The 15,985-nt window shown below is 40.4% G+C and overlaps 1 protein-coding gene across 1 annotated transcript in view; it reads right to left on the reverse strand.

Moving 5' to 3' along the window:
* The window catches only part of rims2a (regulating synaptic membrane exocytosis 2a), an 88,627-nt gene that overhangs the window by 30,140 nt on the left and 42,502 nt on the right, over positions 1 to 15,985 (reverse strand). The window contains exons 5-16 of the mRNA XM_061289416.1: positions 12,018 to 12,229; positions 10,705 to 10,824; positions 9,726 to 9,825; positions 9,514 to 9,637; positions 8,914 to 8,960; positions 8,394 to 8,506; positions 7,664 to 7,711; positions 5,291 to 5,421; positions 4,950 to 5,121; positions 4,614 to 4,767; positions 3,024 to 3,092; positions 2,212 to 2,350 (exon numbers count right to left, since the gene is read on the reverse strand). Coding sequence (XP_061145400.1) covers positions 2,212 to 2,350; positions 3,024 to 3,092; positions 4,614 to 4,767; positions 4,950 to 5,121; positions 5,291 to 5,421; positions 7,664 to 7,711; positions 8,394 to 8,506; positions 8,914 to 8,960; positions 9,514 to 9,637; positions 9,726 to 9,825; positions 10,705 to 10,824; positions 12,018 to 12,229 — 1,429 coding nt within the window. The remainder of the gene's footprint in view (positions 1 to 2,211; positions 2,351 to 3,023; positions 3,093 to 4,613; positions 4,768 to 4,949; positions 5,122 to 5,290; positions 5,422 to 7,663; positions 7,712 to 8,393; positions 8,507 to 8,913; positions 8,961 to 9,513; positions 9,638 to 9,725; positions 9,826 to 10,704; positions 10,825 to 12,017; positions 12,230 to 15,985) is intronic.

Here is a 15,985-nt window from a genome sequence, read left to right on the forward strand (position 1 = left end):
CAAGGACAGCATTCACAGAGTTACTCAGCTGCTCCAAGCAATACTTTTTCGATGCCTAAGCATTGGTGTGCAAAAAGGAGTTGCCAATAAAGAGGTACAGTAACAATCATGCAGAGCTTGTATCGCCATACAGCTGCTTGCACAATGGAAACGGGAAACATAAACAAGGGCGCCAACAAAGCGATGGTCACGTGCTGGCCAGCAATTTACTGAAAAGTCATACGGCTGACAACAGCAACATAAAGAAGCTCTGAGCCTCAGCCTACAAGCACAGAGGCAGTTGTGTACCATTCATGTACATTTACACAACTTCAGAGCAGTGATGTCTCCTTGGCAGAAACCGATATCAAACAGGATATCATTTTCTGGCATCACAATCACAGATAAATAAATCAACAACGGGGGACGTCAACATGGCGGATGCACAGATGCAGCGGCACTGCATGTCAATACCTCTCAAAGTCATAGTCAGAAGAGTAGGCGCCCTCAGAAAAGGCACGGGATATCCTAGTGGAACGGAGTAACCTGACCGCTTCCTCACGGCAGATTGGGTACACGCGATGGTTTCGGCTGGGAAAAAATATCATATCACAGCTGATCAGAATCGGGTGTTCTTCTCCCGCACAAGGGAGGGTAACAAAAAGAAGAGGGCAGAACCGCGTAACGAACCACTAAGCGTTCGTTAGCAGATCATTTGCAAAATCATACTCCTTCATGTGAATGTGTCACGAACTGAAGGTTGGACGGCCATCGATGCTACCTGAAGGTATGCATAGATAATTTAAGGCAGGAACCAAAATATCTGAAGGATAACAAAAAATGCTGAAAATGGATGAATGAGGTGTTTTGTTGTTTATCTATTTTGTTTCTGAAAGTCATTTGAAGACAAAGTCTAGTCATCATAAAGTTAATGGCACTGAAGATTTCAACTTCAAGTGTATCTGTAAGAGCTAATTATAGTTTCCACCCCTTTTAATTGACATAAGTTACAACATTAAATTAGGTACTGTATGTGAAGTAAGAAAATCAAACAAGTTATTGCATATGAAGTTGACTTCGGTGAAAGAAAACAAGTCTTATAGTCACAGTGTAAGTGCCAAGTGCTCCACACTCAGATGGAAGTAGGAAAAAAAAAAAAAATAAGACTGCGGCTTGAAGGTTTGCAGTTCATTGGCTTGGAATATGTTTACTGAGTTTGCAAGCAAGTTTAGGTCAGCATCTAACCTTTTGGGAAGTATCACTAGACTGAGTAGGTGTGAGTCGGGGGAGGGTGAAAAAATGGCTGCGACCATATGGAGGCAGGAGAGGAGACAGAGATAGATCTGAGATGGAGACAGAGGTAGACAATAGGAAGTAGAGGGAGCTCAATGCGGACAAACTCACAGTGGAGCAGATGAGGAGAATCAAATGAGATAAATCAATATAGCAAAAACCTTCAATACTCATATACGCTGCTTCAAAGGGGGGAAATAGGACTACGCATGTTGTCAAATGCACATTTACTGCAGATGGACAATTTTGATTGACCACAATGGTTAATTATTTTTTTTGCTGTTTTTAAAGTACAGTACATCAAAAAGGAAAACTCAAAATGATCTCAAGTCATTTTTTGGTCTCATTCATAAAATCTTTAAGTGAATGTTTTTGGTAAAAAGCTGATTTGGCTTACTCCTGACCTAGACAATTTATATAAGTGTGTTTACGCTGTCAATGACACTGATTTATAGTAGAGCAAGCCTAAAAAAAAAATAACTGAACAAAAGGAAAATAGCTATGGTCTGTGCCAAGGCAACGACTGGACATTTCAAAAAAACATATATAATGCGCAGAGCAAATAATAGTGTGACGAGTTACTGGTGACTTTTTCTTCCTTTCAAGTTCTTGGTAGCATGTGCCACCTTGCCATATCCGGCCTCTATAATACATAACCTCCAACTCAAACTGGGGAAAAAAAATGTAATGGATACACTTGTGCAATTCAGAAACTCAGAGTAAAGTATCATTTGATTATAAATTACATATAACCCAGAGGATCCTGAAGATATATGAGGAGTATAGTGATTACAATTTAATTGAAATTTCAATGGGTTACAAAAAATAAAATAATGTGACTATCACAATAAGTATGGTAAAAGAATAAAAATAAAAAAGCCAATAACAACAAATGTAAAATATGCAGGTTATTCCAATCGTATACTAATTGATTGTTACCTGGCAGGTGGGGGAACGCTGGGGGAGCGTGAACGTGCGCGATGTATTTCGGCAGACCGGGAGCAGTGGTTAGAAGACATCACCTGTTCCGGGACAGACAAAGTGGAGCTCTGGAAGTCTCTGCCATTCGGTCGGTAGTCTGTGAACATGTCAATGAAAGAAACGGCACCAAATTATAAGCAACTTGGATCTAGTGGTGTTTTCACAGGGGACGTCAAGTCAAATATGTTCTTTACACAATTATGTTCTATACGGACCCACTAGTCAAAACAGGGTATTGAAAGAAGTAGCAATATGTAACAAGGGAGTGGATATTACTTCATGACAAATCTACCATATAAACATTTTTGCTATTCATGAGGGATACGTATTTTGCCAGCTTGCGAATAGCGAAAATCCACATATAATTTACGCCCATTAAAAATGCATTGGGAGATTTTTTATTTTGTTTTTACTAAACCCCCCCCAAAAAAAATCCTGGAAAAGCCAAACACCATGAGTCGACTGCAATACAAAAATAAAACCAAGGTTGCTAGATTTCAAGTGCTTCTCAGGGAAATTCTGTGCTTTTCTGTGACTTTATCTCAAGCTCTCATTCTGATGTTCAGCGTGGGCGTTCTGTTGGAGAATTGGTGAGAAGACACAAACAAGCATGTTACAGACAAAAGCTTGCTGCTGTCTCTTCTTGCTGCTGCTCTTGGGTGCACATTCACTCATCCTATCCATATCTTACTAATACTGAGGCTAAAATTACCCGTTCCGGGCCAACTCGGACATAAGTATATACAGTAATATCAATATGTGAGTGTTACCTGTTATTACACCAACACCGTCCTCACAATCATAGTCTGAGATCTCGCCATCACTTATTCTCTGGGATCCTTCGAGATAAAAATAGAGAAAAATGGAAAAATATTTTAATATGTTTGAATGAAAGACTGATATCAGACATCATTGCGTGATGAATAAAAACACTGATCATTCACAAATGATTTTTTAAACAGTTTTGCTGCCCAAAAATCTGATAAGGCTGGACATTTCTATGCATCATCAGAGAAAATAACCAGGCACATCTTACACTGTGCTTTCAATCTTCAGTCATAGCTGAGTCAAGTGGACATTTTGTTTTTTATTATAAATGACAAGGGCTGCACTATGTAATGCTGCTTCCAACCTTTCACCTCAGTTTGAGGCAAACATTTTGTAGTTGTCAGCACTTTCAACCCTCCAGTGGTCATCATCAGGTGCCCAGAAAAGGCTTTTTAAGAGAAACTGTCAAGAGTACAGTATTTGTCAAGAGTACAAAATACTGCATAAGCATATTGGGTGTGTTAAATGATAGTCAACAGCAACAAAAGGGACACAGGAAGCCTATGCAAAACATACAATTTTGTTTTTTTGAAAGCATTTAAACTAACACTACTGACTACATCCTCGTCAGTTTGAAGAAGAAGTCAACCCTAAAATTGTCTATATGTTGTATGTGCCCCTACTAGTCTAAACACGGCATTCGGATTACTATTGTGTTTGTGGAATATGAGTCAATTCAGCGGCCATTTAGCCACTGAAAATGACATCACAGTTGTCAGGGCACAACCAATTGCGGCTCACCCTCAGAAAACTGGTGAGCCATGATTAGCTCTGACCTGAGACCTGGCGACTGTGGTGTCATTTTCGGTCGACGGCAAGTGACAAAAATGCTGCCCCCTCAAATGGGTTTTGCGTCTTTAATTCTTGTTCAGCAAACAAAATATTAATCAGAACACTGTGTTTTGATTGGATAGGCTGCACAGTAGATATTATGAGAAAATGTTGGGGTTGACTTCCCCTTCAAAGAACAGTCACAATCAAATCACACAATGCAAGTGGAGCAAAGTGAGACAGCGGAATTGTGTTTCTAATTTTAAGGTACTTGTAATGGAAAATATCACACAGGGAAAGAAAGTGCTTTATATCAGTCAGGACTTTCAGACTGAGATTTTACAGGATTTTTAGAGCACAGCATTAGGGCCGAATGCAGGAAAAAGTTGCAGGGTGGGGACTGGTAGATATTTAACAGCTGAGAGGATCCTTTGCCTGCGACCCTGGATGGATTTTAAAAGGGTGGAACCAACACACTGGCTCATATCACATTGAAATCCATGTGAGGGAAAAGACACATGCACCTTTTACGCATGTGGGATACAGAATCAAGCCACAGCAATGCGTCACAACAGGCACTCAAATGCACCATAGAAAAGTTCTGCCTGACTGCGGGACCTTTACCTGAGTATGAATATGAGCCTTTGTCTGCAAAAGCAAAAGCAGTATGGTTGATGTGATACTTGGGACATACATAAACGCTCATTGTAATTTAGCAGAGTTTTATGACAGACAGGTTGGGTGAAAAAGTTGGCACTCACTCTGAAGCCGCCGTGTTGGGCTTTCTCCATGGAGCTGCCTACGTTGTGTGTTTGGGGAGGCACGCGGGAGTGGGATGGAGGACACGTCATGGGTCTGTAGCTTGTACCAGTGAGGCTCGTCATCCAGAAGAGCTGTCTCCAGTTCAATGAGTATCTATCCGTTTGAAAAGCCAGAGTCGGGTTACAGACCGTGTCAAACACTCATTGAGTAATTCATATTGACCAAACCAAAACTTTTGCTTGTGGTGAGACAGAGAGAGAGAGCAAGAGAGAGAGAGAGAGAGAGAGAGAGAGAGAGACACACACACTGATGAGATGTCTTTTTGTCTTTCTTACCTCTCCCAAGAATTCACTCTCCTCTTCCCTCACTCTGGCTTGATCCCATAACGTGATCTCCAACATGCGCTCCCGAAACTCCCTCCGATGTACCGGGGAATACATAAAGGTCTGGTTCCACTTGGGCTCTAAGGATTTCTTTACTGTTTTTGTTCTCCTTTTGCTTTTGTCACTGGGGGAAGAATAATTATCATTTTGATTTACAATCATAACATGAAAGGACCACAAAATCATTATGCACCATGGTACAGTGCAGACAACTGAGGATAAAGAAGTGTAGAAGGACATGACCCTGAACAGCAAATTCGATTACCACAAATTGGAACTGTCCCTACGCTCACCTTCTATCAGGGAGAAAGTAGATTTTCACGTAAGGATTTCTGGGTCGACCATCTTCCCTGGGTGGCAGGTCTTTGGCTCCCAGTATAGTGACTATTAGTTGATGGCCGACTTTGTCGTACCACAGTTTGACCTAAAAGTGCAGAAAAGAAACATGATTCAGTCACAGCGATCTGAGACACAAGTTGCAATAAAAACACACTTTGTGAATAATGCTGGAGAAGACAACTTCACCGGGCTCGCTCGGTTCAATCTTGGCATGCACTATTATTTCCAGTTGTTGACTACAATGTGGGGTCCTCTCATATATATACCAAGATGACTATCTTGTGAAGTCATGTGCTTAAAAGTACTTAATTAGAATATAAGATCATTAATAATGCTGGCATTGATGTATTGATTTCATTTAATCAAAGATAGAACTACTCCAGAAAAAGACGCTCTAATATTGCCAGCATTTATATAAAGCCGTGATGATGTTATCTGTAATAATGTCTCCGATATTGGACAAAGGGCACCGATATTGACAAATCAATCATGCTCTTGCAAGAGTAATCAAAGGTGGTAAAAAGGGAAGTATGGACTCCAAAAGCAGACACTTAGAAGAGGTAAAACTCGTAACAGAGGCCTGAAAGCAATTGGGTGAGATGAAAACCAAAGGACATCTTCTAAGTTTTTGTCCATACTTCTTCAAGAATATGATAATGGAAAGGGTTTACACCAGCAAATAAAACTACAAGCTATCCATGCAGCAATTTAAAAGAATGTAGCCAAGGCAAGTTTGTTGAGGAAAATCAATTCAAAATACACCATTTATCTGAAGGCATCACAATTCTAATCAGTGTATCATGACAATGGGACCCATTTCCTAGCAGATTTTAAAATGTTGTCACTAAGTTCTACTCTTGCCCTTTTTAAAAGGTTAGTCAAAAGAAACACACAAAATAATTGATGTAAATTCTCGGGCTACAGTTGTGTATTTTTGTCACAATAGCCACAACTTTTACAAAACCTCGTGAGTAATTAGATCAATCTCGCATTTGCATCAGCTTTTAATGTACCGTAATTTTCAGACTATAAATCGCACCGGAGTATAAGTCGCACCAGCCATAAAATGCCCAAAAAAGTGAAAAAAAAACATATATATGTATATAAGTCGCTCCTGAGTAGAAGTCGCCCCCCCACCCAAACTATGAAAAAAACCCGCGACTTATAGTCCAAAAATTACGGCATTCAAATTCTTATTGATTACTCCCTTTTACTGTATGCACACAACCTTATTGTCTGATGTTGTTCTATGATCGTGTGGACGAGGTTTTACACATTTCTTTGGGTCAACTAACATGCTTAAAAATGAATCAAATTAATTGAACAAGTTATTATTTATATTTATGTTATTATTATTGACATTAATATTAACACAAGTTTAAGTTTAAGAACTCCAATAAAATTCAACATACGTACGTATATCTTTTACCCCTCAGACTTATTGAGGAACTGATATTCAAACACACACGCGCGAGCACACACCAAGGTCTAATATTCTTTCTGTTGATGAGTTCAGCGTTCAAAACGGCTGTCTATAAGAATCCATTCAGCCTTTTGTGCAAAATGGTGGGACACGCTGAACAATCAAATTGTTTAACCCCAATTCCATTAATTGTCACAGAGTTAGACAGTACTTCTATCCAAGATGTCAAATATTGCTGTAAAAGACAGGCTCCACATCTTTATTAATTTTAAATGTGCAATAGTGCACTTCTATCTGGAAGATAAATGATAATTGGCTGTAAAACTAAATGTTCAACTGTTTTGGTAGCAAAACAAGTTCAACAAAACTGGATTAAGAATGATTTACACTACTGCATCACTATAATACACATATGGAAAACTATTTCATGAGAAATATGTTGTGTGTGTGTGCGTGTGTGTGTGCGTGCGTGCGTGCGTATGTGCGTGCGTGCGATTATGGAGTTATGGGTTTATTTTAGTATTATGAAGTGGAAAATAACTCTAGGCCTCTGTCCTTGAAAAGCCTCCTGCAACCGTGTAGTTCAAGCTCTCATATGTATTAAAAAAATGGAATATCAGCAAACTCAACAAGGTAATGGAAACATTTTTTTAGATTAGTTAGGGCATGCACTGCCTAGGCAGACTGACATGAATGGGTTAAAATGAGCAATACATCATAACTCGAATCAAAACGGTGATAGTAGAAAATCATAACGTAACACAAGGCACTACACTGACAGGGAAACACGAAGCATTAATTTCCTTGGAAATGTATTTTCCCAAGTACGGAAACAGAAAAAGCCTAGTCAACAGTCAAAGAGCAAAGACCAAATAGAGAGTGCCCATCAGATAGGGCCCATTACCTGGACCCTAGGGGGAATAGGCGGTGTTCTTCTACTAAGGCTTTGGCTCTGGATAAGCAAAATTAACAACAAAGGTAATGCAATGAAACCAAATTCCCACAAAACAACATCAACTCACAATTCACCCAAACACAGAAACAGATGTGTGCACTTTTAGGGCACTATGATTTTTTTCCAAAGATAACTTTTCTGCTTATAAGATGTTACGAATGTGCAATTACCTGACTTTAGCGCCAAACCTATGCCATTATCCCCACAAATATTTTAAACACAGACTAAAAAATATTTCAGTAATTTCAAATTTCTAAATTATCAACACATATAATCATGCACAAACACACACACACACACACACACAGGCACAAACATCTTTCTTGTAAATTTAAATTGATATAATTAGTTCATGTCATATTTCAGCGCACTAGTTTAACCCATTCATCCCAGGGAAGGTTTTCAAACTCGAAAATGGACACATCGTATCACTGACCATCTGGAGTCGGATTGTAGAAAGGTCAGAAAAATAGATGTGATTCTGTGCCCGTTTGCCTTACTTAACAAACTCACACACCATTTTCTCGAGTGGTGTCAATGTGCATTGAATATCATATCAAGGAAGGGAGAAAAATATCTGTTGGATGCGGCTCAAGTTCACAATTCATCTCACCAATGGATGAGGCCATTTATCACTAAGGATTTCTCATAGACCATATGTCACTGTAAGGTCACTTACTGAAAGCTGTCCTGACAAGTACTGGGGAGCATCCCTCAGCATGTTGGGACTCATGGGGGAGGTGACAGAAATGGACGGACGATCCATCTTTTGGGACTCAAAAGAACTTGAACCTGAAAAAGCACACATTTAGGATACATATGATACTGAGAAATTAAGGAATGATAGAAATGTGTTGTGTAACGCAGAGGGCAGACAAGTAAAATTTCAGGCAGATTTGGGGTATTTCACAATTGTGTTTTTGTGAGGGGCTTATAAATAGCTTAAAATAACTAGTTAATAATAACTTTGTAATAAGAAATACGAGTATCATTAAAGTGTTTATGTAGTTTACACATGGTAGACAAGTACTGTTCATTATTTAAGTGTCGTTTAATATAATTGTTAACTTACCTACACGGATAAGACATTTCTAAAACCCACACAAGAATATATTTATTGTAAAGTTTTACCAGATTCTATACTTGATTGATTAGTTCACCACAGTTGGATTTTGATATGGAAAAGGCATGTGACTCACTTGATTCCAGTTGTGCATGTGTGCTGTCTGGTATCCTTGGAATATCTCTGGGGGTGGGGGAAAAGAATGTATGAGTGTAAAAGAAAAAGAATGAGGTCAAGCGAATCAATAAGCTAATGCTGAATGCGCTGTGCTTTAATGACACTAAGTACAACATTAGTCTTCATTTGTACAGTAGACCCTTTAGCAGCACAAACAGGGATAGACAGAAATGGATTTGTTTTAAAACTGCCGTTGTGTGTGTGGAATGTTCTCATATGAGGCTTGAGAAAGAAAGAAATAGAGTGAGAACACAAGCTATGTTATCTCAACAAAGAATATGGGAGCAGGCTACTGTTAATCTAATCCTTGGTAGCAACATTAATCTGAGACTAGGTAGATACAACATTGCAAATTAATATGCATAATTCGCAAGCATTGAGCAGAATCCTTTTATCCCCCCCAAAACATCTCTACGTCTGAGGGAATACTCGATCCCTGGAACATCATATTCTATATAATAATTATATCGGATGTAAAAACTTTAGGCGCATTTAGGTACATACACATGTATGATGTAAGGACCAGAGCGACACGTTAAATAGGGCTGTGAGCACTCACCCGATGGGCCGTGAGACCACCAGTTCCACTTGTGGTTCAGGCTTGGATTCTAAAATTATATTGTAAACTTCTTTAAATGTGGCTCCTTGTAAAAGCCTTCCATTCCATTCCAGCACCTGGTCACCTGTAAAATGATCACATTTCATTCAACTCCCATGTTTACGCACAAAATGTAGTTTAATATACTGTAAATATTTTTTTTTTCTGAATACCTGGTCTAAGATGCCCTACAGTATCCGCAAGACTTCCTTTTCTCACTTTCGTGATGAAAGCACAAAGTCTACCAGATTCTGTCATCTTCCCTCCAACCACCTGAGGTGAAGAAGAAAAGTGAATGTAATTGCAACGACACACTTTTGGAACTCTTTCTAGGAGATCATTTCCAGTTACAACATATACTCCTCCTGTTTCTGTATAGATGTAACTATTTTTCTAGAGAAAAGCTTAGTCAAGGGAAAGCCTGAGATCAAAGTATTTATTCTTTCTTTTCTCCTTTTTGAATGTCCAGGATAATGCTTTAGTCCTTTGGGGCACTGTGTGGGTCTGTATCAGTACAAACCTGTGGGCTAGAACTGTACTATAGTCAAGATGCCGTACTCCACTCTCATCGTACAAATAAAATCCTGCTTAATGGAGACTGAATGCCAACATACAAAGGAGCTTAGGGACGTCTGCTAAATGAAATGGCTTTATATAACAGGCTGTGGCCGAAGCGGGGGCCTCGCAGAGGAGAACAGCGAGGGATGGACTGCGAGGGCAAAGCTGGCAGCCTGAATGATGGACTGACTGGCTGGACTGCAGAGTGTGTTTGCTGCTGTTGAGGGGACAGAAAAGCACAAAGGCACTGAGCAGACACAAAAGTGCATTTTTAGGAGGCTCATTTAATCAGCGATGACTCCCCCATCTTGCTGCTCTTTGTTCACTCTCCTTGTGGTCTCCTATCTGACTGGACTTGAGTTGTTTTGGAAGCATATGGAATTATGAGTATGCAAGGGGCAATATTGTGGGGATGCTTAATGAGCGCGATGAAAATGAATAATCATTTGGGTCTTTTCACTTTGAAGCTTGCTCTTTTTTTAAAGAAAGATAGTAATCAGGACCAGAGTCAAATCTCATTAAAAACTCAAATAAAGCAAGGTTGTGGTGAGGAAACACACAAAACGAGAGCACAGAGTAGCAGAAGAAGCTCACCTTAAGACCAAGCAGAGCTCCTGAGTCTCGAGGCACGCTTCCATCTTTCATTCTCTTATTGAGCAAAATCCGCCCTATTAGGCGATCCCCGTCTTTGGACGGCTGCCACGTCACCGGATGCTACGAGGTCAGAGCAACAACACATCTTGTGTTTACAAACTTGAATGTGATCACTTTAGTTCAGTGAATGGAGGCAGTTGAGGAAGTGTTTATTCACTTAGAGGGGGGAAAGTTCACTCAAGCTCGGCACTCAAGTGCACTATTGTGCAGTATATATATAACTCAGAAAATGTAAACAACATTTTTCTTCTATGACATATTTAACTTCGAATACTTAACAAATTTGCAATAGTATTGTCATTTGCAGAGCTTTTGTGAACCTGCTAGAGTGAAGGGTGGAGTGAGCGTCATGCAGTGCCACATGCAGATAAAAGCAAGCAGTCCCAGCATTACTAAACCGGCACATCAAATATGGGGAAAAGAAGGGTAGCGTTCCACGTGGAAGATTCACTACACACGTACAACCACTTTTCAAGAAGAGTAATTGAAGGGAAAGCAGACTATGAAATGGACTAAAAAGGTCATCTTTGACGGAGGAACCAAATTAAAGACACATAGATTAAGAAAAGATGAAAAGTGTCACAACAAAGCAGTGAAACACACATGGGGTGAAAACAGACAGCAGTGGAAGGGAAAAAAGAAAAACGTTTACAAAAAAATCTATCTTCCCTATTAGGTGTGCTGACGTTTTTTTTTTTTTCTTCTAAAAGTGAATGGAATATTGGCCAGGGGAAGGATTTATCTGGACTGGTTGCTGTGGGGGAGGGCAACAGAGTGAGAGGGACGCTTTAAGGTTTGCCTGTCGCTCTTAACAAGACCGCTGCAGAGCAACAACACAACATACGAAAACGAGCATGCAACTAGGAGGACACACATTCTTTTGTGCCATGACAAACAGAGAAGTTCAGAGTCAGTGGTCATCTTTACTACAACTATTGAGGTGTGTGGGGGTTTTTTTTCTATTGGGGAGCAAAACAGCAAGTACAAGTAGCAAGCAAAGAGGGTGGCCCTGCAAAACGTTTTCTTTTCAGCCACACCAAGCAAGGTGCAGCCATAATTAACCCCGAAACAAAAAGGAATAGAATAGTAAAAGAAATGGATTTTAGACGTCAAATAAAACGCCAAATAAAACGCAAAAAAAAAAAAAAAAAAAAAAACATCTCACCTATTTACACTTAGTGACACAGAGCAAACAAAGACGGGGAGGTCATAAATAGATACAAAAAAAAATGCAGGCTAGATTGTCTCAGTACCTTCTCACTATGGCTATGCTCCTCGTTTAGGGTAGTGCTACTGCACGTATCAACTCCTGAGTCTTTAACTTGCGGTTCACACCATGCCAAGTCCTCTTCAAATGAGTGTCCCCCAAAGCGCACCATTTTCTTTTGCCTCTCAGATAAGGTGTGTGCTGGCTCAGACATAAATGCCTGCTCAATTGTTTTTCTTTTTCCCCTTTGACTGTCCCCTAAAGGTGTGGGATAAAAACAGAAAGAAAACAGAAAAACAACATGCAAAGGTGTAAATAAAACAAAGGAAATGTGAAATGACAGTAGACTCTGGAATACAGGGGATGAGGGGAGGAGAAGGAGAGAGAGAGAGAGAGAGAGAGGGAAAGAGAGGGAGAGGGAGAGAGAGAGAGAGACAGACAGACAGACAGACAGACAGACAGAGGTTACGAGGCAGGAGGGAGGAGACTCCACATGTCTCACCAAAGACATTGGGGAGGCCTCGCTGCTATGCCAAGACGTATGGTCCCACCAATGGCCATCCAAATCTCCTGTAAGGCGCGGGGAGGGTGTACGTACATGAGAGAGGACAGCAAGAGGGAGCAGTGAGGACACCACAAAACACAACAAAGACACAACCCGACACACAATCATACACAAAGACTCCAGCGCACAAATTCCTAGAACCATACACTGTGTCATCCCTATGGAAAAAGCAAAATGACAGTTGAGGTTACGACACAAACAGCAGTCCATCAGAAATGATTCTGGTTCGACTCCCAGTAAGTCCCTCAAGTCCGACTTCCCAACGAAACACGATACCGTACTGAATTCGCAGTCAGTCGTCAATCAATGTGTGCATGTGGATTATTTTGCTTCCGTGACAGTCCTCACCATTGTTACTGAGCCATTTGAGTCATTGATGGAAAAAGAACTTTTGGTTGTGTTGAACAAATGAAGATTTCAGTAAACGTGCAACTTTCAGCAACCTTCTACATTCTTCGAAGTACGCAAAGAGTATGAGTATGGGAATGTGTATGGTAAATGTAATGTCTTGCTTTTTCTCTCATACTCTGATTAGTCAGAAAGTAGGATTAATACGTGCATAAAGTCACAAAAAAACACTTCAGGAACAGACAAACGGATAACTTTGAGCCCTTTAAATTAATTTGAATTTACGACACAGGTATGAAAGGCACCTGTCGATACTACTACTATAAACATAAGCAAGCAATCATTTGTAAACGTAACCATGCTTCTATCGTTTCATCATCACAACAGAAGGGGAATCTCTTCTCATGTTCAACTTTGGCTTCAAATGACAGCGGCACACAGGCTAACTGACCTCAATTTAAAGTGCACAAAGGGCAGCTATAAAAGATGGGCTTCCGATTACAGCTTTTTTTCATTGAAGGGGAAGACCCATGGTACATATATGGACAGTTATAACAGCAGTTAACCAATCAAGAACCATTCAGTGGCGATAACTCATTCATGCCACGAGACAGAGAGAGCATGAGAAACATTTTTAAACCATAAAGTACTGGCTAATCTTGTTTCTCCTTGAGATTCTCGGTATAGATCGATTGATCTTTGTTATTAATTGATTAGGGCCGAACTCACCTATTACTACACTTACGATGGGCTCAGACCAAAGATCCATAAAAGTTCATTGTTAGAAGACATGGTTGTCTTCTCCAGAGTAGTGAGAAAGGATCATCATCACAATCATTAAAACTATCCTTGCAGCCATCAGATGTTAGCGTGAAAGCAAATTATGCATTTTGATAAAACACTTTCCCTTGAAAGGCATTAGCCTCTGTGACCCTCTAACAACAGCTGACAACAGTGATTATGCTCCCCAGCTGCTTTTGTGTCAGCAGTCTAAACACTGGAGAGTATTTCAGCATGCTAGACAAACTCCAGTGAATATATCCCTTGCCTGAGGCCAGACTTTTTCTTTGGCAGATGAACGATTCACATAATTGCTCTAAAATCACATTGCACTGTATGGACAATATGGTCTTGATCAATTCATTACCCAATAAGGTGTTTGCCTCCACTCCTTTGTCCCAACCGACCCAACTAATTTGATTTTGCACATAGTATAGAAGTGTAGGGCAGGAGTTCAATCTCTACCCAGTCACGGTGTGCATGTGACAGTGTCTGACAATCGACTAGCACAGGGTGTCGTCCGTCTTTAGGCTCCAGCTTCTTCTGACCCTGAACAGGATAAGTGGTCTAAAAAATGAATAGATGCATAAATCTTGCAAGTTCTTCTGGATGAACTGACCAAATGAAATCCTACAAACACACCAATAACGTCACCAAAATCTTGAGACTGGAAGATGTTATCTGTATTGTATTTGTTTGTCTCGTACTGGCTCTGTTATATTAAATTACTATAACCTGAAGTTATATTAATATACACTGTTACAATATACAATACTGCTTTTCCAAGGCCATCGTGTACAACTGTTAAAAAACACAGAGGGCCTTGTAGTATTCTCTCCTCAAGCTTTATTAACAGTGACACCCCAAAATTGGGCACTGATGCCCAACAACGCACTGTGTATTTTTCAAGGGGTGAGGAAACTCATCATGGCAGTGAATTGTGAGTATCAGCAGTCTACGCCCAGCCCTGCTTGTTGGCCCTGACTCCTAGGCACCACATAGTGCTGATTCAGGATGAAGGCAAAGTGCAGGCGGTGGTGGAGTTCACCACCAGCATGCTCTCCATCACTTTGACAGCTCAATAAAAAACAGTGTAAACTATTAATTGGATCATTAATTATTGATGCTGGTTTTACTATAACTCAAGAGGTGCAGAAGAGTGGCATGTGTGAAACTGTGTACAGTATGTTACCAAGGTGATAGTGTTACCCCAATTAAACTGCACACGCTTGCGCGCAGGGAGCTGGAACCTAAGTCGGAGGTCACCCTGGATTGATTGCAATTCACTCATGTCGAGAGAAGCCACTATTCACACTTACATCCATGATGTTACTGAGTCAAGCAAGTGAACCGCTACACTAGCACCGATTAGTTAAGAGAAATGGTTACAAGTTGTCTAACAGCTACACTGTGATTTCCACAGCCATGAATCATTATGAATGTTTGGCTATCACTGCACAACGCCCACCTCACTGCTGTAGTTAGCCAACAAGTCCCCTTTTCTGTCTGTTCGGCACTATTATGAGACTGCGTGTCAGGGGAATCAATAAAGAGTAAAACACAGGGAGAGGTTCATAGCGGTAAATCAGTAACCAGCTCTCACAGGCACGAGGCAGACCCATTACAGCTGGCACACCCTCTCGCCTCCTGACGCCCCCCCTTCTTCACATTCCATCAAATCCTCCTCCCTCCAGGAGCACCCTTGGGGTTTTGGAGGTTTGAGAGTATAAAAAGTGCCCCGCTTAGCCTGCTATTACATCTCATCTCCTCACCCGGGCAAGCTGAGTGCACAAACCCTGAGATGCTGACAGACCACATATGGCCAAAAGGTGCTTTGCGCTCTCTTTTCTGTCTCTTTGCCGATCTGGCCTTTGGTGCAGGTTGATTGTTTTAGTTTTGCTTTGGCTGCAGTATAAAAGAGTCAAGGTCAATTTTGGAGCTTACAAGAATCATGGTCAATATCATTGTGAGGATAATAAGGATCATGAACCCTGTCATCTTTACAATGTTATTGCTATTAGAGAATTACACCTCATTATTCTGTATTTTAAAAATAAAATGAATATACATTAATACGTTAGCCAAATGATTCAGTAATTACATTTATAATAAATCCATGTAAGATGGCAGAAAAAAACATTCTAATAGCATCACATGCAATTTAAATCCTACATTATTTTTTGGTGTGTAGGTGACAGACACGTGGAGAAAGAACCAACACAAACACTGACCCAAAATCGGCCTCACTACTGAGTTTTAGTGGCTGCCTGGAAAGCCCCACATCAATAATGTATCACCAGTATGGTGTATGCCTGTCAGGG

Source organism: Syngnathus typhle, linkage group LG10 (assembly GCF_033458585.1).
Source record: "Syngnathus typhle isolate RoL2023-S1 ecotype Sweden linkage group LG10, RoL_Styp_1.0, whole genome shotgun sequence".
Lineage (NCBI taxonomy): Eukaryota > Metazoa > Chordata > Actinopteri > Syngnathiformes > Syngnathidae > Syngnathus > Syngnathus typhle.